Below are 24,574 nucleotides of genomic sequence, written 5' to 3'. Positions count from 1 at the left end.
GTAAAATATTGTTTTATTGTCATATTCAAATATATTGTAACATTTCACAAATTTAGAAAGTTTTTAAGAAATTAAATTTTTCGCATCATAGATTTATATTATCGAGTAAATAATTAAATATTGAGTTTTTGTTTAGTTTTTAAAATAAACAATATAGTTTTTTTTCATTGGTTTAAGGTAGTAAAGATTAATCTTTCTTAGATAATATGATTTTTGCTATTTAAAAAGCTTTATAATTTTAAAAGTTAACATCAACAAATATTTAAATAATTAACATATGGAGCTATAGTATTACAACATTAAATTATATCTGTTTAATTTATACTATCTATAAATGCAATGAATCATTTATTGTTTAAATCCAATTATTGATAGCCCAATAAACGTTTCTGTTATACCCAAAATTTAAATGATAAGATTAGAAATTAAATATAATATGACTTTCTAGGAATATGTCTATTAGGTCTATCTTAAAAAAAATCACACATGAATCAAGGTTGTGACTTCTGTTTTAATATATAAGATATCTAAAATCATAGAGAAGTTGACAAATCAAAAAAATCAATTCTTAAATAATAGTATAGATATAACAGATTAAGCTAGATAGTATATCACCATAATATTATTTTATTAATAGTTAATTTGTAAGAATTAGCCTAGGTTATGCGTACATTTAAATCAGTTTTAGAATATGCAGTTTTTTTAATTAAAGATTAACTATTTTTACATTATATAATACTCTATAAACTAATACTCGTTAAATTAATAAACACTATAAGTTAATAAATATTTCTGATCTTAAGTTGGACCAGTATAAAATATGACATAATTCGATAAGATAATAATATTTTAAAAAATATTAACTAAATACATGGTCACATTAAAATCATAATTAATAATGACCATATATATTATAAATAAGGGAATTGCAGCACATATACATAAGAAAAATCGAAATAAAGTTTATATTCATAACACTACTTTGGCTATGATATTCTGTGTATATTCTGTATTAATTGCAACTTTACACTTGATACCACACGCACGCACCACCTATATTTTTCTTCTCTCTGTTTATAATTTTTTCTATTTTATCTTTGATCATTTCACTTTCTTCCGCTTTAATCACCTCTGTTTGTAACATCACCACAATCGCCGTTGCCAATTATTTCATTCTTCTACACTATCCGCGCTTCCATCTTTTTTGTCATCATCTCCACTGTTTTTTCTTCCACTACCGCCGTTGTGGATTATATGATCCTTCACCACCATCACCTCTTCCACCATTGTTGAGACAATCTCTACCGTTTTCTCTTCTACCACCGTTGCCACTACTTGTGATCTCTTAACCTTTTCTCACCGTGTCTTTTGAATTAATAGTTGTAGTGGACATGTCATCAGTGTCTAAGCAATCCAATTTGTTTGTGTGTTATCTGAAATCGAAACCACCGTTTAGTTCTCAGATCTGGTTAAACGGGGTTAAAGGCAAAACGACGAGAAACATACTTTCTGATAAAAGTTCAGAGTAAAACTTTTATCTCATATACTATATGAGAGCACTAAAAAGTATAGTCACACGGAAAACGCATTTGAAGCTGCAGTTAGGACGTATGCAGTTGAAGACTCCGCATTTAACCCAAACTAACGCCCGTAGTAAACTAGTTGTTGATTTCCCCTTTGTTCAATTTTGTTCAGCTTGTTTGGATAAAAACACTCAAATCTGATGTTACCATACTATATTGAATATAGTATAGTTATACGCCAACCTTTTTCCATACATGGACATGCGTGCATATATGTTCTCTTCTTTGGTGAACATGCCTGTTTTTTGTAAACTTGATTCCTAATACGGTTGCTATGTATGTTACCACTATTTTTGATCCTCTCCCCCAAATTTGTAAAGCATTGTGGGCATAACATAATTTATGTTTTTGTCAAGTATTCTAAACTATGTCGTAAACATGTAGAGTATAGTTACGTAAATGATGAAACTCAACCTTGTAACTGATTAAACCATTTATGTGCCTATACTATATGATATGTAGTATAGTATGACAATTTTAGCTTTAGAGTGTCGATATTATGCACACGCGTCTGAAGGGAGATTTCAGTCAAATTTATGTGCAAATTGTCCAATCCGTCCTGAATTACTGTAGTATGGACATATTCTTTATTCTTTTGCCTCTTATGAATATTCAGCAAATTCTCCCTATAAATAAAGCATTTTATTGTTTGTTTGTATTAAAAAAGAATTAATCTCTAATTTTAATTTTCATTTTCAATATTTTGGTGTCACTTTATCTAATTACATATAAAACATAAATGTTATCATACATATTTAACATACATAAAATATATCAAATAATATAATTTAAAAAAATTCAAAATTTTAAAGTTTAAATAATATATATGATATTGTGAAATAAAATACTGTTAGCCTTTAAAGAAATATTCCAAAACTATAAATCTAGAAAATGAATTTTTTTTTAAAATTAAGAATTTTATAAATAAATAAATTATCATAATTCTAAAATTATTAATTTATAGAGTTTTTACTGTATTTAGCTAACACCACGTTGATTTATGTTTACTAAAACTATGTGTTTTGTCCGCATATATAGACATAATAATCTTACACCAATTTGGTCATGACTTTGTAAACCAAAAATATTCTGGTTAATTTTTGGTTAATCTTCCAAAATAATTGTATTTTTTGTGGTCAACACAAATGTGGAAACTGGAACAAAAATGTTGACCAAAGACTATGGCAAATGCAAAATAAAATAAAATCAAAGAATATGGCAAATGCAAAAATATAGCCATATATACACATATGTAACGATTAGACCATTGGCCACACAAAAAAAAAAAAGAAAAAAAGAGAACATTGACAAAGCCCACAGCCACGTACAAGATAAGTATTACGATTTAGGAATGTATTTTGGATATTTGTTCTTTGATAAAGCTTAGGGGTTATTGGCAAATGGATTTTCACCGACTTAAGGAAATTTTGAGATTATATAGTATTGACTCATTCATTTTAACAATCTTAATAAAATCGCTCGTTATTAGTTAGAGAATTTTGAAAATCGATTAAAATCTTTTGTTAATCAAAATCATTTTTACTCATAACACATAACTTTCAAAATATCATGTGTATCCATAAGATTTATAAACTCTATGTGACAGAAAAGTCTAAAAAACAAAATAATCATTCTTGCCAAATGTCTTTTGCACCTTCATTCCAAATTATATGTCTAAAATCATAATTAAATACATTTTATATAATTACCTTTTGAATGTATAATTATATTTTATTGTTTTTATCATTCAATAAAAACAATTATAGAGTTTTCAAATTATAAACTTTGGAATTTGTTTTTTATATTTTTTTGAAATATTTTATATTTGTGATTAAAAAAACTTGTTAGGATCATCCAAAGAAATTTTTCAGCCATATATTTAATAACAAAGTAAATGATTGAAAAAAATAATATAAATTCATGAAGTAGCAATCTAGAAAAGTTATGATCAAATTTTGTAAGTCAGCCTATACATATTTTCTTAATACATAAAACTTTAAAAATTCAAAATTTTACACAATTTTTTCTCCCATTAACCCCCTATTAGATTCTTTTTCCCTGGTGATTTTCCAGGAGAACAATTTTTTGCACATTGGCTCATATCTTTATATCTGATGGATTTGCCAAAATTCTTGTCAAAAAGACATTGATTCTTTCTCCCAAAAAAAATTGATTTCTTAAAAAAAATTGATTTCTTTAAAAACAAAAACATTGATTTCATATGATTAGTTGGACGTTCTAACATCATGTTACGATGATCTAAATATCACATGCTCATAAAAAAAAGAACTATATGTAGGTATAATATTTTGGAGTTTAATGCATAGGAGAAACTATTGTATAATAAAAATTTAAGAGTAGACTTAAAGCATCACTAATAATAATCTAGTTTTGTTAAGTAAATAAACTTAAATATAAAATAAATAAAATCAATTGCAAGTTGAGACATGTTTATGAGTCTCTCGTAATGTAAGAGAGTTTATATACATATATATATATATATATATATATACAATAAAATATTCTTCATTTTTCTACCTTTTCACTCCCGCTTTCTAATTTTTTTAAATTATTGTATTATTAAAAAAAAAGGATGAGAAACTTCACTTGCAAATGCTTCTAGCTTCAAAAATTTTTCTAAACTTCTAGTTTAATTTAATGAGTATCGGTTAACTGTTAACATATGGTTTTTTGTCAGCGGTTAAAATATGTTTTTACAAGAAAAAAAGATAGTAAGTTAGCGGAAAATCATATAAATAAGAGAAATTGGACAAAATTTTCTATAAATTAATATTGTTTGAGATTGTGATATTTTATTAATTTCTAAATTTCTTAATTTAAAAAAAAATCATTTTTAGAATTTTCTATTTTTATAAAATAAAACATTAGTTTTACCTTATATACATTAATTAAATTTTAGAAATTCTACTTTTATATTGTCTTATTATATTATTTAGTGTATACAAAATATGTTTCATAGAATTACATGTGGTTATAGATATAATTTTACTAATATTATCTGAATACTTTTGAAGTGTTAAGAGAAAAATAAAGATGAACTCCATTGTTAATATAAAACACATAATATGATGTTTTGTTTGTACTTATATAAACTTTATATATAAAAATTATCAATTCATGATTTTAATAGGACTATATATTTACAAAAGATTTTTGAAAATTATAATTTTATTATCTTATCGATTTGTGTTATATTTTGAACTGGCTCAATTCATGACCAATTTTGTTTTTTTTTTTAAATTAATTTAGCTTATTTATTAATTAATCGGGTATTAATTTATAAATGTTTTAATGTACATAAGAAAAAAATTATTTAAACTTATACCCATAACAATATATATGCTATGATATAATAGTTCATGTTCAATATACAAGCTTATCTGGAATAACCATTTCCAACTGTTAAATTAATAGATCAACTCAAAGAGTAATATGCAGTAAAAATCATAATGAAAGGGGATGAACACAAGATTTTGTATATCTTCTACATGATTGTATATCTGATAAGGATATAAAAAAGGGTTTGCATCTTTTTATTATTTTTATGTTAAAGTTTGCAATCTAAAAGTTGAAACCAAAGTTAGGCAATAGTCGATCCTTCATCCCATTGTACACCTCTGTACCGTCGGGTATCACACGATCAATAATCGGTTCATCATGCCGGTACATAAAACCATGATTATGGTTAACCGGAAAACTCTGCAGCTTAGAGAGTCCAGTCATATAGAGCAATGCCATATCAGGGTGTGGCTCCAAAGAAGAATAGCAATACTGACAGGCCGAAGAGGAAGAAGGAAGCCTGCCTAACCGAGGGGTTTGAGACACTGAAAAGCCGGAACGGTTTCTTGGACCGGATCTATTGCTACTGCGTCCAGTTGGTATTGGGTGATTGTGCTTCCCATCGTATGTGACTACCAGTAACTTCACATCATCTGCTCCTCTCTCCACATGTTTCTTCACATTGCACCCACCGTATGTGCATTTGTAGTAACTCCTGTGAAAACCATTTATACCATAATCAAATATATATATATGTGTGTGTGTTTAGTTAGCATCGAATATCTATGTTTTTCCAAATGCCGAACTAATTTTGGAGTGAACAATTCTCATGCTGAAAGAGTTTTCCACAAATGCACCACATATCATATATATGTGAAAAAGATGATGACCTCGGATTTGAATTCCCATTGACAATTTTCCGACCGTATTTTCTCCACTGATAACCATCGTCAGGATTGTCTTCTTCGCATTCCATCCGAAGTATAACCCTTTCGTCCTTTCTTGTTCTTTTGGCTCCGAACATGTCTGATACCTCATATTTCCTGCAAGAGAATTAATTGTGTAATTCAGGTTAATTTGGTTAAAATGCTAGTTTAGTTGTATTCTTAGTTAACTCGGGACCTTCTCTTTCGAGGTGGAAGCTCATCAACACTGTCATCTTCTTCATCTACATTTTCGTCTTCCTTGTATTCTTCGTCCTCCTTGTAATCTTCGTCCTCGTCTTCGCTGTCGAGGGAGATGATGTTCATGATATCGGTTTCATTGGCAACTTCATCAGATTCAAAAGAAGTGACTAACGGTGCACCAATGAGATCAGCATGAGATTCATGAGATGGGACATAAATAGACTGTTCGGTTGGAATATCATAAAAGCCTGTTTCACATGTAGAAAAGAACTGATAAATATAAGAAAAAAAAAGTAGGGTGGGCATTTCTGTTTAGTTATGGGTTCGGTTGGGGTTCGGTTCGGTTTGGTTTATTAGGGTCTAAGAAAACTATAACCAGAGTCAACCTAAATTAGTTTGGTTGGTTTGTGTTCGGTTCGGTTTAATTTGGTTTTATTATGTTTGTTCAGTTCAATCGAGGTTATTTTTTAGTTTTGTTCTAGTTCAATTATAAAAATATAATTTATAAAAACATAAACAAATCATCATTTGACACTAAATCATTATTTTCTTCATATTTAAATGTAAAGCCAAGCATTACAATAAAAATATAAAAAATACAATTCAATAATTTTATATTATTATCTTCAAACCTAAAATAAATATCATTAGTATTTTTCGGGTTTAATGTTGATGTATGAGATTCATATTCTTTTATTTTACTTTTATTTGTGTTTATTCTATATTAAAATATATAAAATTATGTTTAATTGTATAGGTTAAACAGTTAAATATATTAAATCTTAATATTATTAGTATATTAAATTAATCTAATTAAAAATCACTTTGTGTTTTCGTTTGGTTTGATTTTAAAACCAAACCAAATCGAACTATTTGGGTTGATAAAATCTTGCATCAAATGGTTGAAACATAAACTTTTGATCTGTTTGGGGGTTTGGTTCGAGTTTTTTTCCAACCCCTAGAAAAAACGAGAAAATGGGAGCGAAACATGAGAACAAGAAACTCTATAACCTTCGTGATGAGGCATATGATCAAAGTTCATCGGTTGATGGGGAACATCGTTGTTGAATATCGTCGTGGTTGCATAGTCGCCACCAGAACTTTCCACCATCTCCGGAGGCCCGTCATTGGCGACTCGAGACTGAATGATATGCTAAAACATTTTTTAAGTATGATAAATATCATAGGTGAACAAAAAAACAAAGTGGTAGATTCTATGTTTGCCGATATATAACATCTACTTTTTATATTTTTAAGACCTAATCGTATTAAAAATAATATACTGAATTACATTCCAAAGTATTTGTTCAAGTATATATTCATTAAACTATTTCTGATATGATTATATATATGGCATTGTTATTTACCTGTGAAAAAGAATTTGAGAACTTTTTTGGAGACTGCAACAGTGCAGATGGGCTAAATCCTGGAGAGACTGCGATGAGAGGAGAAGGGACATTAGTCTGGCTTCTAGAAACAGCAAATGGACTCATGATGTTCTCTGTCTCGAGCGGTGGAACATTAAATCGTATTCTTGAAGATACTCTTTCGCCGAGACTAGATCTTTGTTCGGACTGATGATTAGTGGATAAGTTGGTTTTAGGGAAGATCTGGCTGATCGAATTAAGACCATTGTCGGTTTGCTCCAGCATCGCTCGTACTATTCCATCGCAATCACTCATTTTGGGGGGATTCCAAATTTCTATGGAGTTTCCACTCCAATCACTCATTTTTGTGGGAGAAAACCCTGAGATGTCAAGAAACACACACAACCTAAAACAAAAAGAACACACACAATCACTCATTATTGAATATATAGTTTACTTAGTTACATATAGATGTAAAGATCAACCATTTTTTAAGGAGACAAAATTGTTAATAGATCATGCTGGAATGTTGTAATCGAAAACATAAAGATATTTATGTCTGGAGTCAAAAATTAAAAAATTGTTTGTTTAACTATACTAGAAGAAGAACGTGAACCAGCCCATTTAGTAGCTAAAGTAGGTCCTCCAAATCTTATTTATCATACTTCGAAATTGTATCCACCTGCATGGTTTTTTAACCCTTTGTACAGTGATCTAGTATCCTCTCTTCAATCAATATAAATTAAAGTTTGACAGAAAAAAACATATAGATGTAAAGAAGAAACCTTTTCTTCAGAGAAAGCTAGCTGAAAATTATGATGAAAAGGAACATATGTGTGGTGCTGCATAGGAGAGAGTTGGTGTTCTTATAGTAAAATTCAACAATTTTATTTTGGTAACAATTTATATGGTCAAACTTTCTTCATCCAAAATGTCTAAAGAGATTTCTATTTTTTTTCTTTCTTTCTTTCTTATTTTATGAGAGGTGTATACATCGGTTCGGTTTTATCAAAACTATAACAAAAACTAATGAAAAAATAAGATCCGGGTTTTCCTGTATTTGAAAATATATCAAGAGAATTAAGAATATTATTTTTGTTAAATATAAATTAAGTATATTATATTATATTATATTTTACTAATTTAAATATAATGATGCTTAAAATAATTTCTTTTAACACAACTGTGTTTATATTTTACTATATAATAAATATTTTAGTTAATGATTAAAATATTTTAGAGATTTTTATCGTTAACTAAATCTAAATTCGACGATTTTCATAAAATAGTGAATTCATCTATTAGACGATCCATTTAGACAATAATTTTTTTTTATAATTTATACTGCAAAAATTTTAGAATTCAAATCTAAATCCAAATTATACTGCAAAGGTTTTAGAATTCATTAACTAAAAATAACGTTTAAATAAAGTTTAATTGATTGAAATACTTGACAATTGATTTTAAATCATTGATTGAATAATACCGCCGAGGCTTTTTTGAATTTATTTATTTATTTTTATTTAGTTGCACGTAGGTTTATTAATTTTCAATAGATTTTGCTTACTTTGTGGGTTTCATTTATTCTAGAAATTTTTCTTGTTTTCAATTTGTTAATTTCAGTTAAGACAAGTTAAAAGATGTCAAATCCGTCTCCCACAATACTAAATTATAGTTTATAATAAATTTACTGTAACTGAAATATCAAATTAGTAGATGGTATATACCAGACTATACTAATTTGCGTATCACGACAGTTTTATATTTTTAATAGTTAAAAACAAAAATTTTTATAAGGAAAAAATTCTAAGTCATATATATTTTAGTTAGTTTTTGATCGAATGGTTAATTTCTCAAGAAGCGATAACAAAAAGTAATCATATTTCGACCGTTTGATCTTGACCTTGTAAACCAAAACATTTTGGTTAATTTTTGGTTCGGTTCCAAAATATTTGTATGTTTTAGTGGTTAACCACAAGTGTGGAAATATCTTTAGGAATTATTATTTCTATATATTATTATATTTTTTTACTTAAGAGTCAATAACATATATAGACAATGTTGACCGAGGAATATGATAAATACATAAAAAATTTAAAGGCAAATGTAGTCAGAGTTATAGATTATAGCATCACCCACAAACTAAGTAAGTATTAGGAATTTAGGACTCAGGAATATATTCTATATTTTGTAGACAAGGTATATATTTGATCATATTTCGACCGCTTGATCTTGACCTTGTAAACCAAAACATTTTGGTTAATTTTTGGTTCGGTTTCAAAATATTTGTATGTTTTAGTGGTTAACCACAAGTGTGGAAATATCTTTAAGAATTATTATTTCTATATATTATTATATTTTTTTACTTAAGAATCAATAACATATATAGACAATGTTGACCGAGGAATATGATAAATACATAAAAAAATTTAAAGGCAAATGTAGTCAGAGTTATAGATTATACCATCACCCACAAACTAAGTAAGTATTAGGAATTTAGGACTCAGGAATATATTCTATATTTTGTAGACAAGGTATATATATAAAGTTAAACATATTATTTTTTCATGTTATCATATTGTCAAGTGGTTTACAAAAAAACTCACATTAATGTTTACAAATATATACTTAAAAATTAATATAGATTTTTATAAATATATACTTAGAAATGTAAAGAAGAACCAAATTGAATGAAAAGAACAAAATTATGCATATTTTGGCCTAATTAAACTAAGAAAAAGAGATAGTTCAATTTATAGGAATTGTTTCAATTCAATATGAATTTTTATAACAAAAATATATGTTAAAGTAAGATAACAATATAATGTTTATAAAGAAAATCTATATAATTTTCATACATATAAATTATAAAATATTTAAAATTTTCTAAAAAGTGAAAGCTAAACATTGTGATTTAACTATTTTTTGTCAATTTAAATTTGTGTATGGGTTTTTACAATACTACTGATTATATTGGCTAATGCAACTCTAATAACATTAGTTTTTTAGTTTTTTTTATGAAACAACATACATTAAAAGTATACAAACTATTATAAAAATATATTTAGAAAATACTATGATTGTAATTTATTCAGAACGAAAAAAATAAGATTGAAAGATAAATACAATCCAATATACAAAAAAAAACTGAAATAATTTGAATTTTTATCTATGAAATGTGAATTTTTTTTGAAGAGAGAGAAAGCTGAGGAATTTTCATCACAGTTGTATAAGCTTATAATATCAATAACATACATATTTTCATACAAAATTCATAAATAAGCAAAACTAAGAAAAATAGTTAGCTCAATTTAGAGGAATTGTTGCAATTCATTTTGAATTCTTATACGAAAAATATATGTTAAAGTAAGATAACAATATAAGGTTTATAAAGAAAATCTATATGATTTTCATACATATAAATTATAAACTATTTTAAATTTTCTAAAAATGAAAGCAAAACATTGTAACTATTTTATGAATATTTAAATATGTGTATGGGTTTTTAACATGCAACTCTAATAACATTATTACTTTTAGTTTTTTTTCATAAATAACATATATTAAAATTATACAAATTATTATAAAATATATTTAGAAAATACTAGGATTGTAATTTATTCAAAAACAAAATAAATTATGATTAAAAGATAAATAAATCCAATATACCAAAAAAACTGAACTAATTTGAATTGTTATCTATGAATTGTGAATTTTTCGTAGAGAGAGAAAGCTGAGGCTTTTTCATCACTGGTGTATATGCTTATAAGATCAATAACATACATATTTTCATACAAAATTCATAAATAAGCAATTTTTTTACAAATCACTTATTGATACGTTACTATTATGTGATTTTCCCGTACATATGCACGGACTTAAATATTTACGTAAATAAATTATAATAATTTATTTACTTATAAATTTTAAATTTATTTATAATTTATGTACATAATTAAATATTACGTTACATAATATCATTTTAGTTATACATGTAATTTTAGGTGACATATATAGTCGGTTTCGTTATCATTTAGATATATTATATTATATTATATTTATTCTTCTGAACTAAATCATAACTTTTGTCCTCAATTGGGTATTTTTTTAAATTAATTGTGTTTGCTCCATATAGTTATGTGTCTAATATTTGTAAATATATTTTCGTAAAATTATATATAATTTGTTATATGTAATTTGGGAAAACAAATAGAAAATGTATATAAACAAAAATGGTGTGCTTCAAAAAGAAAACCAAAAATGGTGATTGTCTCGTAGTTATATAAATGAATGTTAATGATAAGCTTTTGGAATATCATGCACTTTTATAATTTTCAAACGAACTAACTCATAATAACTGGTTAAAATTTCATTTAAGTTATCGATTTGGAGATTTATAAATGAAATTAACTGATAATATTTTAAAATTTCACACAGGCATACAAATATTTTTTAAAATAATTAAATTCTTTGCTTTTAAAATTTATCAATCCAAATCATTATATTATTTTTACGTATGAAAATGCACAAATATTATGAAACCAAAATCAAAGAATTCGGATTTGGTTGAATATTCATATTTTCATATATTTGGTTGAAGAAATTTAATATAGTTATGAAGTAGATATTTAATAATTATGTATAATTTTTATCTGTGTGTTTTCCTCTATTGTAATGGAAAACACTTTTATTTAAAAAACATTTTACGTTTCTAGTAAATTTTGTCTTTTTTTTTATCATACATGTATTTTGTTACAAATATAAATTAAAAAAAATATTTTTTAAAAGAAAACGAAAAGCAAATCAGTTATTTTTAATAATGGAAATTTCATATAATATATTTATTTATTAAATGTACTTCTATAATTAAACATTGCAAGAATTAAAGTGAACTTAATGTAAAAATTTGAGTTCTCAAATAATATTAATTTTTTTAATTTTATTTTTATTAATTTGGATCACTATGTGTATGAAAATGCACAGAATATAATTTAACAAAAATATAAGAATTTCTTTTTTTTTGAATTATTGTAAATTTTCCTTTTAATGAAAACATACTTACATTTAAAAATATATTTACGTTTTAAATATAGTAAATACTTTTATCATATATATATTGTTAAAATAGAGATAAAAAGGAAACTTAAATTTAGGGAGTATTATGAAGTTTTACTAAATTAATTGACAAAAAAATAAAACTATGCCCATGGACCATGAAAGAGAGTTTAATATACATTAATACAAATGTGGAACGTGTTTAGAAATTTTAAAACAAAAGTAAAGATCATAGGCTTCAGTATATAGAGCATTTACCGAAAAATTCAATATTTTCGTAGGGTATATCCCTAGATTTTGAGAAAATTTCAAAAAAAAGAAAATTCTATTTTAATACATATTTTAATACATAACATATGATGAAGGTCAAAGAGGTTGGAACCTTTGTGGTCTACGTTTTTCTAGAGAATAACGATTTTATAGTGGTTAGTCAACCAATTTAGGGAGTGTTATGAAGTTTTACTAAATTAATTGACAAAAAGTTTAAACTATGCCCATGTACCATGAAAGAGAGTTTAATGTAAATTAATGCAAATGTAAAATGTGTTTAGAAATTTTAAAATAGCACGAAAAATCATAGGCTTCAGTATATAGAGCATTTACCGAAAAATTAAACATTTTCGTAGGGGTTAACCATAGATTCTGAAAAAAATTCAAAAAATTGAAAATTCTATTTTAATGCATAGTTGCATCCTTCACTAACATATTATGAAGGTCAAAGAGGTTTAGAACCTTTGTTGTCTCCGTTTTTCTAGGGAATAGCGATTTTATAGTGGTTAGTCAACCAATTTAGGAAGTATTATAAAGTTTTACTAAATTAATTAACAAAAAATTTAAACGACGCTCATCTACCATGAAAGAGAGTTTAATGTAAATTAATACAAATATATAATGTGTTTAGATATTTTAAAACAGCACGAAAAATCACAGGCTTCAATATATAGAGCATTTACCGAAAAATTAAATATTTTCGTAGGGGTTGTTAATAGATTGTGACAATTTTCAAAAAATGAAAATTTTATTTGAATGCATAGTTTCATCCTTCACTAACATATGATGAAGGTCAACGAGGTTTGGGACTTTTGTTGTCTCCGTTTTTCTAGAGAATAGCGATTCCATTGTGGTTAGTCAACAAATTTCGGGAGTATTATGAAGTTTTACTAAATTAATGAACAAAAAATTTAAACGACGCCCATGTACCATGAAAGAGAGTTTAATATACATTAATAAAAATGTAGAATGTGTTTAGGAATTTTAAAACAGCACGAAAAATCATAGGCTTCAGTATATAGAGCATTTACCGAAAACTTAAATATTTTCATAGGGGTTAACACATAGATTTTGAAAAAAAAAATCAAAAAAAAAAATTCTATTTTAAAGCAAAGTTGCATCCTTCAGTAACATATGATGAAGGTCATAGAGGTTTGGAACCTTTGTTGTCTCCGTTTTCTAGAGAATAGCGATTTCATTGTGGTTAGTCAACCACTTTAGGGAGTATTTTGAAGTTTTACTAAATTAATTAACAAAAAATTTAAACGACGCCCATGTACCATGAAAAAAAGTTTAATATAAATTAATACAAATGTATAATGTGTTTAGAAATTTTCAAAAAGCACGAAAAATCATAAGCTTCAGTATATAGAGCATTTACCGAAATATTAAATATTTTCGTAGGTGTTAACCCATAGATTTGAAAAAAATTCAGAATATTGAAAATTCTATTTTAATGCCTAGTTTCATCCTTCACTAACATATGATGAAGGTCAAAGAGGTTTGGAACCTTTGTTGTCTCCGTTTTTCTAGGGAATTGGAATTTTATAGTGGTTAACAACCAATTTAAAGAGTATTATGAAGTTTTACTAAATTAATTGACAAAAAAATTAAACGATGCGCATGTACCATTAAAGAGAGTTTAATTTACATTAATACAAATGTAGAATTTGTTTAGAAATTTTAAACCAACAGTAAAGATCATAAGATTCAGCATATAGAGAATTTACCGAAAAATTAAATATTTTCGAAGGGAGTTAACCCATATATTTTGAGAAAAATTCAAAAAAATGAAAATTTTATTTTAATGCAGAGTTGCATCCTTCACTAACATATGATGAAGGTCAAAGAGGTTTGGAACCTTTGTGGTCTCTGCTTTTCTAGAGAATAGCGATATCATTGTGGTTAGTCAACCAATTTAGGGAGTATTATGACGTTTTACTAAATTAATTAACAAAAAAAATTAAACGACGCTCACTTACCATGAAAGAGAGTTTAATATAAATTAATACAACTGTATAATGTGTTTAGAAATTTTAAAACAGCACGAAAAATCATAGGCTTCAATATATAAAGCATTTACCAAAAAATAAATATTTTTGTAGGGTTGTTAACCCATAGATTTTGAAAAAAAAATTTAAAAAAATGAAAATTCTATTTTATTGCATAGTTGCATCCTTCACTAACATATGATGAAGGTCAAAGTGGTTTGGGACCTTTGTTGTCTTCGTTTTTCTAGAGAATAGCGATTCCATTGTGGTTAGTCAATCAATTTAGGGAGTATTATGAAGTTATACTAAATTAACTAACAAAAAATTTAAACGACGCCAATCCACCATGAAAGAGAGTTTAATATAAATAAATACAAATGTATAATGTGTTTAGAAATTTTAAAATAGCAAGAAAAATCATAGGCTTCAGTATATAGAGCATTTACCGAAAAATTAAACATTTTCGTAGGCGTTAACCCATAGATTCTGAAAAATATTCAAAAAATTGAAAATTATATTCTAATGCATAGTTGCATCCTTCACTAACATATTATGAAGGTCAAAGAGGTTTGGAACCTTTGTTGTCTCCGTTTTTCTAGGGAATAGCGATTTTATAGTGGTTAGTCAACCAATTTAGGGAGTATTATGAAAATTTACTAAATTAATTAACAAAAAATTTAAACGACGCCCATGTACCATGAAAGAGAGTTTAATGTAAATTAATACAAATGTATAATGTGTTTAGAAACTTTAAAACAGCACGAAAAATCATAGGCTTCAATATATAGAGCATTTACCGAAAAGAAAAATATTTTCGTAGGGGTTGTTAACCCATAGATTTTGAAAAAAATTCAAAAAAATAAAAATTCTATTTTAATGCATAGTTGCATCATTCACTAACATATGATGAAGGTCAAAGAGGTTTGAAACCTTTGTTATCTCTGTTTTTCTAGGGAATAGCGATTTTGTAGTGGTTAATCAACCAATTTAGGGAGTATTATCAAGTTTTACTAACTTAATTAACAAAAAATTTAAACGATGCTCATGTAGCATGAAAGAAAGTTTAATATACATTAATACAAATGTAGAATGTGTTTAAATTTTTTAAAACTACACTAAAAATCATAGGCTTCAGTATATAGAGCATTTACCGAAGAAATAAATATTTTCGTAGGGGGTTAACCCATATATTTTGAAAAAAATTCAAAAAAAACGAAAATTCTATTTTAAAGCATATTTGCATACTTCACTAACATATTATGAAGGTAAAAGAGGTTTGGAACCTTTATTGACTCCATTTTTCTAGAGAATAGCGGTTTTATAGTGGTTAGTTAACTAATTTAGAGAGTATTTTGAAGTTTTACTAAATTAATTGACACAAAATTTAAACGACGCCAATGTACCATGAAAGAGAGTTTAATATACATTAATAAAGATGTAGAATGTGTTTAGGAATTTTAAAACATCACGAAAAATCATAGGCTTCAGTATATAGAGCATTTACCGAAAAATTAAATATTTTCATAGGGGTTAACTCATAGATTTTGAAAAAAAAAATCATAAAAAGAAAATTAAATTTTAAAGCATAGTTGCATCCTTCAGTAACATATGATAAAGGTTATAGAGGTTTGGATCATTTGTTGTCTCCGTTTTTCTAGAGAATAACGATTTCATTGTGGTTAGTCAACCAATTTAGGGAATATTTTGAAGTTTTACTAAATTAATTAACAAAAAATTTAAACGACGCCCATCCACCATGAAAGAGAGTTTAATATAAATTAATACAAATGTATAATGTGTTTAGAAAATTTAAAATAGCAAGAAAAATTATAGGCTTCAGTATATAGAGCATTTACCGAAATATTAAATATTTTCGTAGGGGTTGTTAACCCATAGATTGTGAAAAAAATTCAAAAAATGAAACATTCTATTTTAATGCATAGTTGCATCCTTCACTAACGTATGATGAAGGTCAACAAGGTTTGAAACCTTTGTTGTCTCCGTTTTTCTAGAGAATAGCGATTTCATTGTGGTTAGTCAACCAATTTAGGGAGTATTATGAAGTTTTACTAAATTAATGAACAAAAAATTTAAACGACGCCCATATACCATGAAATAGAGTTTAATATAAATTAATATAAATGTATAATGTGTTTAGCAACTTTAAAACAGCACGAAAAATCATAGGCTTCAATATATAGAGCATTTACCGAAAAAATAAATATTTTCGTATGGATTGTTAACCCATAGAATTTGAAAAAAAATTAAAAAAATAAAAATTCTATTTTAATAAATAGTTGCATTATTCACTAACATATGATGAAGGTCAAAGAAATTTGAAACCTTTGTTGTCTCCGTTTTTCTAGGGAATAGCGATTTTATAGTGGTTAATCAACCAATTTAGGGAGTATTATGAAGTTTTACTAAATTAATTAACAAAAAATTAAAACGATGCTCATGTACCATGAAAGAAAGTTTAATATACATTAATACAAATGTAGAATGTGTTTAAAATTTTTAAAACTACACTAAAAATCATAGGCTTCAGTATATAGAGCATTTACCGAAAAAATAAATATTTTCGTAGGGGGTTAACCCATATACTTTGAGAAAAATTCAAAAAAAAGAAAATTCTATTTTAATGCATATTTGCATCCTTCACTAACATATGATGAAGGTCAAAGAGGTTTGGAACCTTTATTGACTCCATTTTTCTAGAGAATAGCGGTTTTATAGTGGTTAGTTAACCAATTTAGAGAGTATTTTGAATTTTACTAAATTAATTGAAACAAAATTTAAACGATGATAATGCACCATGAAAGAGAGTTTAATATACATTAATTAAGATGTAGAATGTGTTTACGAATTTTAAAACAACACGAAAAATCATAGGCTTCAGTATATAGAGCATTTACCGAAAAATTAAATATTTTCATAGGGGTTAACTCATAGATTTTGAAAAAAAAATTCATAAAAAGAAAATTCAATTTTAAAGCATAGTTGCATCCTTCAGTAACATATGATGAAGTTTATAGAGGTTTGGATCCTTTGTTGTCTCCGTTTTTCTAGAGAATAACGATTTCATTGTGGTTAGTCAACCAATTTAGGGAATATTTTGAAGTTTTACTAAATTAATTAACAAAAAATTTAAACGACGCCTATGTATCATGAAAGAGAGTTTAATATAAATTAATACAAATGTATAATGTGTTTAGAAATTTTAAAACAGCACGAAAAATCATAGGCTTCAGTGTATAGAGCATTTACCGAAAATTAAATATTTTCGTAGGTGTTAACCCATAGATTTTGAAACAAATTCAGAAAATTGAAAATTCTATTTTAATGCATAGTTGCATCCTTCACTAACATATGATGAAGGTCAAAGAGGTTTGGAACCTTTGTTGTCTCCGTTTTTCTAGAGAATAGCGATTTCATTGTGGTTAGTCAACTAATTTAGGGAGTATTTTGAAGATTTACTAAATTAATTAACAAAAAATTTAAACGACGCCCATGTATCATGAAAGAGAGTTTAATATAAATTAATACAAATGTATAATGTGTTTAGAAATTTTAAAACAGCACGAAAAATCATAGGCTTCAGTATATAGAGCATTTACCGAAAAATTAAAAAATTTCGTAGGTGTTAACCCATAGATTTTGAAACAAATTCAGAAAATTGAAAATTCTATTTTAATGCATAGTTGCATCCTTCTCTAACATATGATGAAGGTCAAAAAGGTTTGGAATCTTTGTTGTCTCCGTTTTTTTAAGGAATTGCAATTTTATAGTGGTTAGCAACCAATTTAGAGAGTATTATGAAGTTTTACTAAATTAATTGACAAAAAAATTAAACGATGCCCATGTACCATGAAAGAGAGTTTAATATAAATTAATACAAATGTATAATCTGTTTAGAAATTTTAAAACAGCACGAAAAATCATAGACTTCAATATATAGAGCATTTACCGAAAAATAAATATTTTTGTAGGGGGTTGTTAACCCATAGATTTTGAAAAAAAATTCAAAAAAAATGAAAATTTTATTTTATTGCATAGTTGCATCCTTTACTAACATATGATGAAGGTCAAAGAGGTTTGGGACTAGTGATGTCAACCGAGAACCTGGACCGCGGGACAGGCCCGTTAAGGCTTGGGGCGGGGCGGGTTTGGGCCCATGTTTTGATATCCCGCAATGTTGCGGGCCTCGCGGGAAAGGGACTGTGCGGTATGGGCTTTATGCGGGATGGCCCAATCGAACCCGCGGTAACCCTAAAGTCCCGCAACATCTTCTCTTCTCATTTCGTCAGCCACCTTTAGAACATAAGAGAGAGAGAGAGAGAGAGAGAGTGACTGATTGAGAGAGAGGAAGACGAGTCACCACCGTTAGAAATGGAGCTCCGGCGACGGCGATAAGCTCCGGTACTCGTACCTCGGGTTCTAAACTTCACAGATCAAACTCCTGTCTCGGGAGATAAATTCTTGACTTGAACTCTCCGCGAACTCCTTTTCCACCGTAGACCGGCGATGGTTTCTTCAGCGACGGCGACCGCATGCATGTCACAGGTAAAGAAAGATCTATGTAGTTACTGTATATTTTTTCTTTTTTGGAGTTCTAACAGTTTTACTCGTTTTCAGGTGGGTGAAGACGTAAAGTGGGCACTCTGCTTCGATTCACTACCGGTTCGAGTTCCATAAGATGCATGCAAGATCCGAATATATGTAAGACTCTCTAAGACTCCTCCTTCCTCAAGAAAAAGATCGAAGCTCATAGTTGTTGTTTGAAATAGAGATTCGCTTTGTTTACTTGTTTGAAATAGAGATTCGCTTTGTTACTTGTTTGAAATAGAAATTCGGTTTGTTACTTGCAACTATATAGTTCTGACTTCTGCGGATCTTCGCCGTGTAGCTAATGAAAAATCATTCAAAAGAGTGAAGACTGATTGTTCGTTGGCTACAGGGCAAGATCCGCATTGAAGTTAAGACAACTTGAAATTATATGGTTGCTTGTTGCATGTTGTTTCAATTGTCTGTCCTGGTTCGCTTGAAGTTTAGTGATTCAGTTTCTGATATCTCTTTTATTTTTGTAGGTGAACAAGGATGAGGCTGGTTATGACGGTGAAAGCTGGTGTAGGCTCAACACGATATAGCTGGTTATGGTGTTGACTTAATATATGTGTTGAGCACACACCTGCTTTCCTGTTATAACCAGCCGCTGTCTTGCTTGTTTAAGAAAACCATATACTACTCAGAACTAAAAGCATTGTAAGTCTTTAGTTTGTACTCATGTTCTTAAATCTTAATCTTACATCAACATCAAGTCTCTGATATGTTTTTTTTTTGGTTGGTTGCTTCGATTCACTACCGGTTCGAGTTAGAGTTACAAAGCGACCGTTCGAGTTACAAAGCGACTTCTGAGGGTATGATTCACTTCCCTTCTTCCTCGTTGTTAACTGATAAGTAGTGTTGTCATAGAAGAGATTACTTGTTTTGACTAGTTCAGCGGATTTTAGCTGCGTAGCTAATGAAAAATCATTCAAAGGAATGAAGGGTGATTGTTCATTGGCTACGCTGCTGAATCCGCTGCGAAGTTAAGACAAGACTCTCTATGTGTATCTGATGTTTCTCGTGTTCATAAGTTATGTAATCATGTCTCTGATGTTTAGTTGTCTCTGATCTCTCTTTTGGTTTTGATTGTTTTCTTTGTCGACCTGTTGGAGTCTTGGTGAACAAGGAGGAGGCAGGACCTCAGGTCATGGACCAGCCTTTCATTCCGTGAAACTATCTTCAGGTTAGTCACTTAGCAATAGGATATTGTGAAAAGAAGCTGATGTAGATTAGAAGTTAGAGCTCGCTAAGTTGATTGGAGAACTCGTTGTCTTGCTTAGGAATAGGAAGAATTGATAGGAATGTTTAAGCTGCTTGTCCTCAAGCAATTTTAAAGTTTCATACTCTAAGTATAAAATTTAATTGCAATATTTGGGGTTTTAAAAAAAAATAAAAAAACCCTAAGACCACTAACCCACGTATCTTTCCTTAGGGCACGAAGCCGTAACTTAGTTAGAAACTTAGAATTATCGAAAAAAAAAAACCGTGAGAGCTGAGAGCCTGAGAGACGATATGGGATCAAGAGGCGAATCAGACGATCAGTTGACGTATGATACTAACTACACGCCACCGGCTACGTTGGATTTTGAGACTCAACAACTCATTGCTAGACTTGGTGCAGCTGCTGAGATCGGTAGTCAACCCTGTGATGAAGAAGTTATCGCAAGAGAGAAGCAAAGCAGCAAAAGAAAGCTCATCAGTTTGGTTGATGCGGAAGAGGACTCTGATGTTGAGATCACTCCAACATCTCAAACAACAAAGCCTCGGAGACCAACCACTTTTGGAACTGCTTCGCAGAAACCCATGGTCCAATCCACACTAGAAATTGGTAGTGGCTCATCCAAGCAGGCGTGTAGTCAGAAGAAGTATGTTCCTGTGAAGTCGGTTATCCGTGGAGGGAGAAGAACCAAGGGCGTGTCTAAGGGCTCCGGTAGTCAGTCTCAGAAGAAGAAGAAGAAGAAGATGGAAGAGGAGATACCGGAGCTTGAGGATGAACTGGATGAAGAAGGGCTTGATGAGCTTGAGCTCGGGGAAGAGGAAAGGGAAGAGAGGCAACGATCAGATGTGTGGAAAGATTTTACGGTGGTCCAAAAACCCAATGGAAAGCAGAAAGCTGCTTGCAATCATTGCAAGAGGGAATATGCATGGCAGTCCCACTCGCATGGAACCAGTGGGTTGAGAAGGCATCGTATGAGATGTAAAATGTATCCAAGGAATGGAGGAAGGCAGCAGCAACTCAATGTCGATGGAAGAGTTGTGTCTCGCAAGTATGATCATGCTGTGTTCAGACAACTGGTAGCTAAGACAATAGTCCAGCATGATCTACCGTACTCCTACGTGGAGTATGAAAAGGTGAGAGACACATGGAAGTATTTGAATGCTGATGTCCAAACCATATGTCGAAACACAGCTAGAGCTGATGTGTATCGCTTATATGAAAGTGAGAGAGACACGCTGAAGAGAGAATTGGCTAGTCTTCCTGGACGAGTCTCTTTCACCTCGGACTTGTGGACATCAGTGAAACGGGAAGGATATATGTGTGTGACAGCACATTACATTGATCGGAATTGGAAGTTGAATAGCAAGATCCTGACGTTTTGTGCTCTACCACCACCACATACTGGTATGAATGTTGCTATTCAGCTCCTTGATTCACTAAAAGAGTGGGGAGTTCATAAGAAGGTGTTCTCGGTGACGTTAGACAATGCCACCAGTAATGACTCGATGCAAGATATTGTGAAGTCACAGCTGAATTTGGATGATGCTTTGCTGTGTGGAGGAGAGTTTTTCCATGTGAGATGTGCAGCGCACATTCTTAACCTCATAGTACAAGATGGGTTGAAGGTAATTGGAGACTCTTTGCACAAAGTAAGAGAGAGTGTTAAGTATGTACTGTCATCGGAAACACGTGAAAACTTGTTCCAGAAATGCGTTGAGGCTGCGGGTGTAGTAGAAACTGGGGGTCTACTCTTGGATGTTCCGACAAGATGGAACTCCACTTTCTTTATGCTTGAAAGAGCCATCAGGTACCGTCGAGCCTTTGCCAAGTTGGAGACATTTGATAAGAAGGGTTACAAAATGGCTCCCACTGCTGAGGAATGGACAAGAGCTGAGAATATCTGCAATTTCTTGGGTCCGTTTGCTGTAATCACGACCTTGATGTCTGGTTCGAACTATCCTACTTCAAACTTGTATTTCTATCAGGTTTTCCAGATCCATAATTGGCTTCGGATCAATGAGGGAAGCGAAGATGAGATTGTGAGATACATGGTGCCACCGATGAAAGAGAAGTTCGATAAATATTGGGATGAAGTCAGTGGTCTTTTTGCAATGGCAGCAGTCTTCGATCCAAGGTTTAAGCTTTCCATTGTCGAATGCTGTTTGGAAAAGCTTGACATGAGTACACGTGATGCAAAGCTAAAGAACTTGCGTGAGAAGCTTAGTATTTTGTTTGAGTCGTATGACAAAAAATCCAAGAATAGCTCACCGTCTACAGAGCCACGAGAGACTGTTTCGCAAAAAGCTTCTGGAGCAGGGACAATGGGACTGTTTGAGAACTACGGTGTGAGTGTTTATTAATTTTTAAACCTTTTGTTCATCTCTCTTTTCATTTCTAATTTTTTTCTAAATAACCTTCTTAGGATTTCTTTGCATTTCGCAAAGTCAGTGGGGTTGCGACTGGAAAAACACCTCTAGAAGCTTATCTTGATGAACCACCTCTGGACATTACTAATTTTCAGAGCTTGGACATCCTCGATTGGTGGAAGGATAATGCCCATCGGTATGGAGATTTGCCTGCAATGGCATGTGACCTGCTAAGTATTCCAATCACAACAGTGGCTTCAGAGTCCTCTTAACAAATACAGGAGCCGTCTTCTCCCAAAAAATGTGCAAGCTTTGATATGCACTAGAAATTGGATCAAGGGATACGAATCTTATGCACATGGTAATTAATTCACATTATTATTTCTTGTAGAGTATCATTATCCCTTAGTCCTAAGTAAATGAAATTTCTGATATTTACAGATGAAGAAATCGATGGTGATGGTGAAGAAGAGAAAGTGCCATCATTTCAGTCAATTGTCAATGGGGAAGATGAAGATGAGGAAGCTTGAATTGTTATTTTGATTTGGTGTTTTTATTTTTTACAATCTGCTACATCTTGTTTTACTTGCTTGGTTTTGTTTTGACTGCTATTTGGTGTTTTTCTTTATTTAAAATTTGTTAAGACTACACATCTCAGCTTCTACATGTACTATAAGTCGAGCTTGTTTGTGTGTACATGACTTCAAGAACTGATATGAATTGAAATTGACTACAAGAACAATATGAAGTTAGATATGTAGTATAAAAGCCTAAATTGTACAGCTTTAACACGTACATGAAGCGTCCTCGTCTCCTGGAGCAGCATGCAGCGTCAATACGTGTTATGGAGCAGCACACAGCACTTAGAAGTCGATTGGTGCACCTGAAGGTTCGCAGCCCGCGGGACGACCTGAAAAGGCTTGTGCATTTCGGCGGGGCGGGCTTGGGCCGACCTTTTGGAGACCGCATCCCGCGCGGGCCTGACCCGCCTTAACCCGCAAAGGAAAAAACCCGCAGCGGTCCGGGCCGGGACGGGACGGAACAACCCGTTTGACATCACTATTTGGGACCTTTGTTGTCTCCGTTTTTCTAGAGAATAGCGATTCCATTGTGGTTAGTCAACTAATTTAGGAGTATTATGAAGTTTTACTAAATTAATGAACAAAAAATTTAAACGATGCCCATGTACCATGAAAGAGAGTTTAATATAAATTAATACAAATGTATAATGTGTTCAGAAACTTTAAAACAGCACGAAAAATCATAGGCTTCAGTATATAGAGCATTTACCGAAATATTAAATATTTTCGTAGGTGTTAACCCATAGATTTTGAAAAAAATTCAAATAAAATAAAAATTCTATTTTAATGCATAGTTGGATCATTCACTAACATATGATGAAGGTCAAAAAGGTTTGAAACCTTTGTTGTCTCCGTTTTTCCAGGGAATAGTGATTTTATAGTGGTTAATCAACCAATTTAGGGAGTATTATGAAGTTTTACTAAATTAATTAACAAAAAATTTAAACGATGCTCATGTACCATGAAAGAAAGTTTAATATACATTAATACAAATGTAGAATGTGTTTAAAAATTTTAAAACTACATTAAAAATAATAGGCTTCAGTATATAGAGCATTTACCGAAGAAATAAATATTTTCGTAGGGGGTTAACCCATATATTTTGAGAAA

The 24,574-nt window shown here is 29.9% G+C and overlaps 2 protein-coding genes and 2 long non-coding RNA genes across 7 annotated transcripts; 3 read left to right on the top strand and 1 right to left on the bottom strand.

Annotated features, from left to right (window-relative positions):
- Positions 1–229: 229 nt before the first annotated feature.
- LOC103832571 (probable WRKY transcription factor 10) lies at positions 230–9,919 on the bottom strand. Of its 3 annotated transcripts, XM_009108605.2 has the most exons (6): positions 8,163–8,202; positions 7,378–7,783; positions 7,022–7,163; positions 6,006–6,258; positions 5,774–5,926; positions 230–5,598 (listed from the first exon to the last, which is right to left on the bottom strand). In XM_009108605.2, the coding sequence occupies exons 2-6, from the start codon at positions 7,738–7,740 to the stop codon at positions 5,166–5,168; spliced, it is 1,344 nt and encodes a 447-aa protein (XP_009106853.1). In that variant the 5' UTR covers positions 7,741–7,783; positions 8,163–8,202; the 3' UTR covers positions 230–5,165. The 3 variants fall into 3 exon arrangements, with proteins under 3 accessions (XP_009106853.1, XP_018509197.1, XP_009106850.1); XM_018653681.2 differs by having other exon boundaries at positions 7,378–9,919; XM_009108602.2 differs by having other exon boundaries at positions 7,022–7,151; positions 7,378–9,919.
- Positions 9,354–11,094, top strand: LOC117127425. Its single transcript, XR_004450436.1, has 2 exons — positions 9,354–9,576; positions 9,912–11,094. It is a non-coding gene; the product is annotated as an uncharacterized LOC117127425 (long non-coding RNA).
- A 1,885-nt stretch (positions 11,095–12,979) lies between these two features.
- Positions 12,980–13,775, top strand: LOC117127335. The gene is made up of 2 exons (XR_004450284.1): positions 12,980–13,155; positions 13,504–13,775. It is a non-coding gene; the product is annotated as an uncharacterized LOC117127335 (long non-coding RNA).
- A 4,858-nt stretch (positions 13,776–18,633) lies between these two features.
- On the top strand, positions 18,634–23,531 carry LOC117127426 (zinc finger BED domain-containing protein RICESLEEPER 2-like). Of its 2 annotated transcripts, XR_004450437.1 has the most exons (3): positions 18,634–22,862; positions 22,940–23,244; positions 23,325–23,531. XR_004450437.1 is itself a non-coding variant. In XM_033277756.1 (2 exons), exons 1-2 carry the CDS (start codon positions 20,811–20,813, stop codon positions 23,153–23,155), a joined length of 2,268 nt encoding a protein of 755 aa, XP_033133647.1. In that variant the 5' UTR covers positions 18,634–20,810; the 3' UTR covers positions 23,156–23,531. The 2 variants fall into 2 exon arrangements, 1 of the variants encoding a protein (XP_033133647.1); XM_033277756.1 differs by having other exon boundaries at positions 22,940–23,531.
- Positions 23,532–24,574: the final 1,043 nt, after the last annotated feature.

Source organism: Brassica rapa, chromosome A08, assembly GCF_000309985.2.
Source record: "Brassica rapa cultivar Chiifu-401-42 chromosome A08, CAAS_Brap_v3.01, whole genome shotgun sequence".
NCBI lineage: Eukaryota > Viridiplantae > Streptophyta > Magnoliopsida > Brassicales > Brassicaceae > Brassica > Brassica rapa.
The sequence above is the reverse complement of the archived record's forward strand: the minus strand, read 5'-3'. Positions and strand labels throughout refer to the sequence as shown.

Excerpts from the sequence above, each read along its gene's own strand:
- LOC117127426 (XM_033277756.1), top strand. The coding sequence starts at position 20,811 with ATGGGATCAAGAGGCGAATCAGACGATCAGTTGACGTATGATACTAAC. Across the intron at positions 22,863-22,939 it reads GACTGTTTGAGAACTACGGT|GATTTCTTTGCATTTCGCAA; the intron begins GTGAGTGTTTAT and ends TAACCTTCTTAG.
- LOC103832571 (XM_018653681.2), bottom strand. The coding sequence starts at position 7,815 with ATGAGTGATTGTGTGTGTTCTTTTTGTTTTAGGTTGTGTGTGTTTCTT. Across the intron at positions 5,927-6,005 it reads CTTCCACCTCGAAAGAGAAG|GAAATATGAGGTATCAGACA; the intron begins GTCCCGAGTTAA and ends ATTCTCTTGCAG. Across the intron at positions 5,599-5,773 it reads AATGGGAATTCAAATCCGAG|GAGTTACTACAAATGCACAT; the intron begins GTCATCATCTTT and ends TGGTTTTCACAG.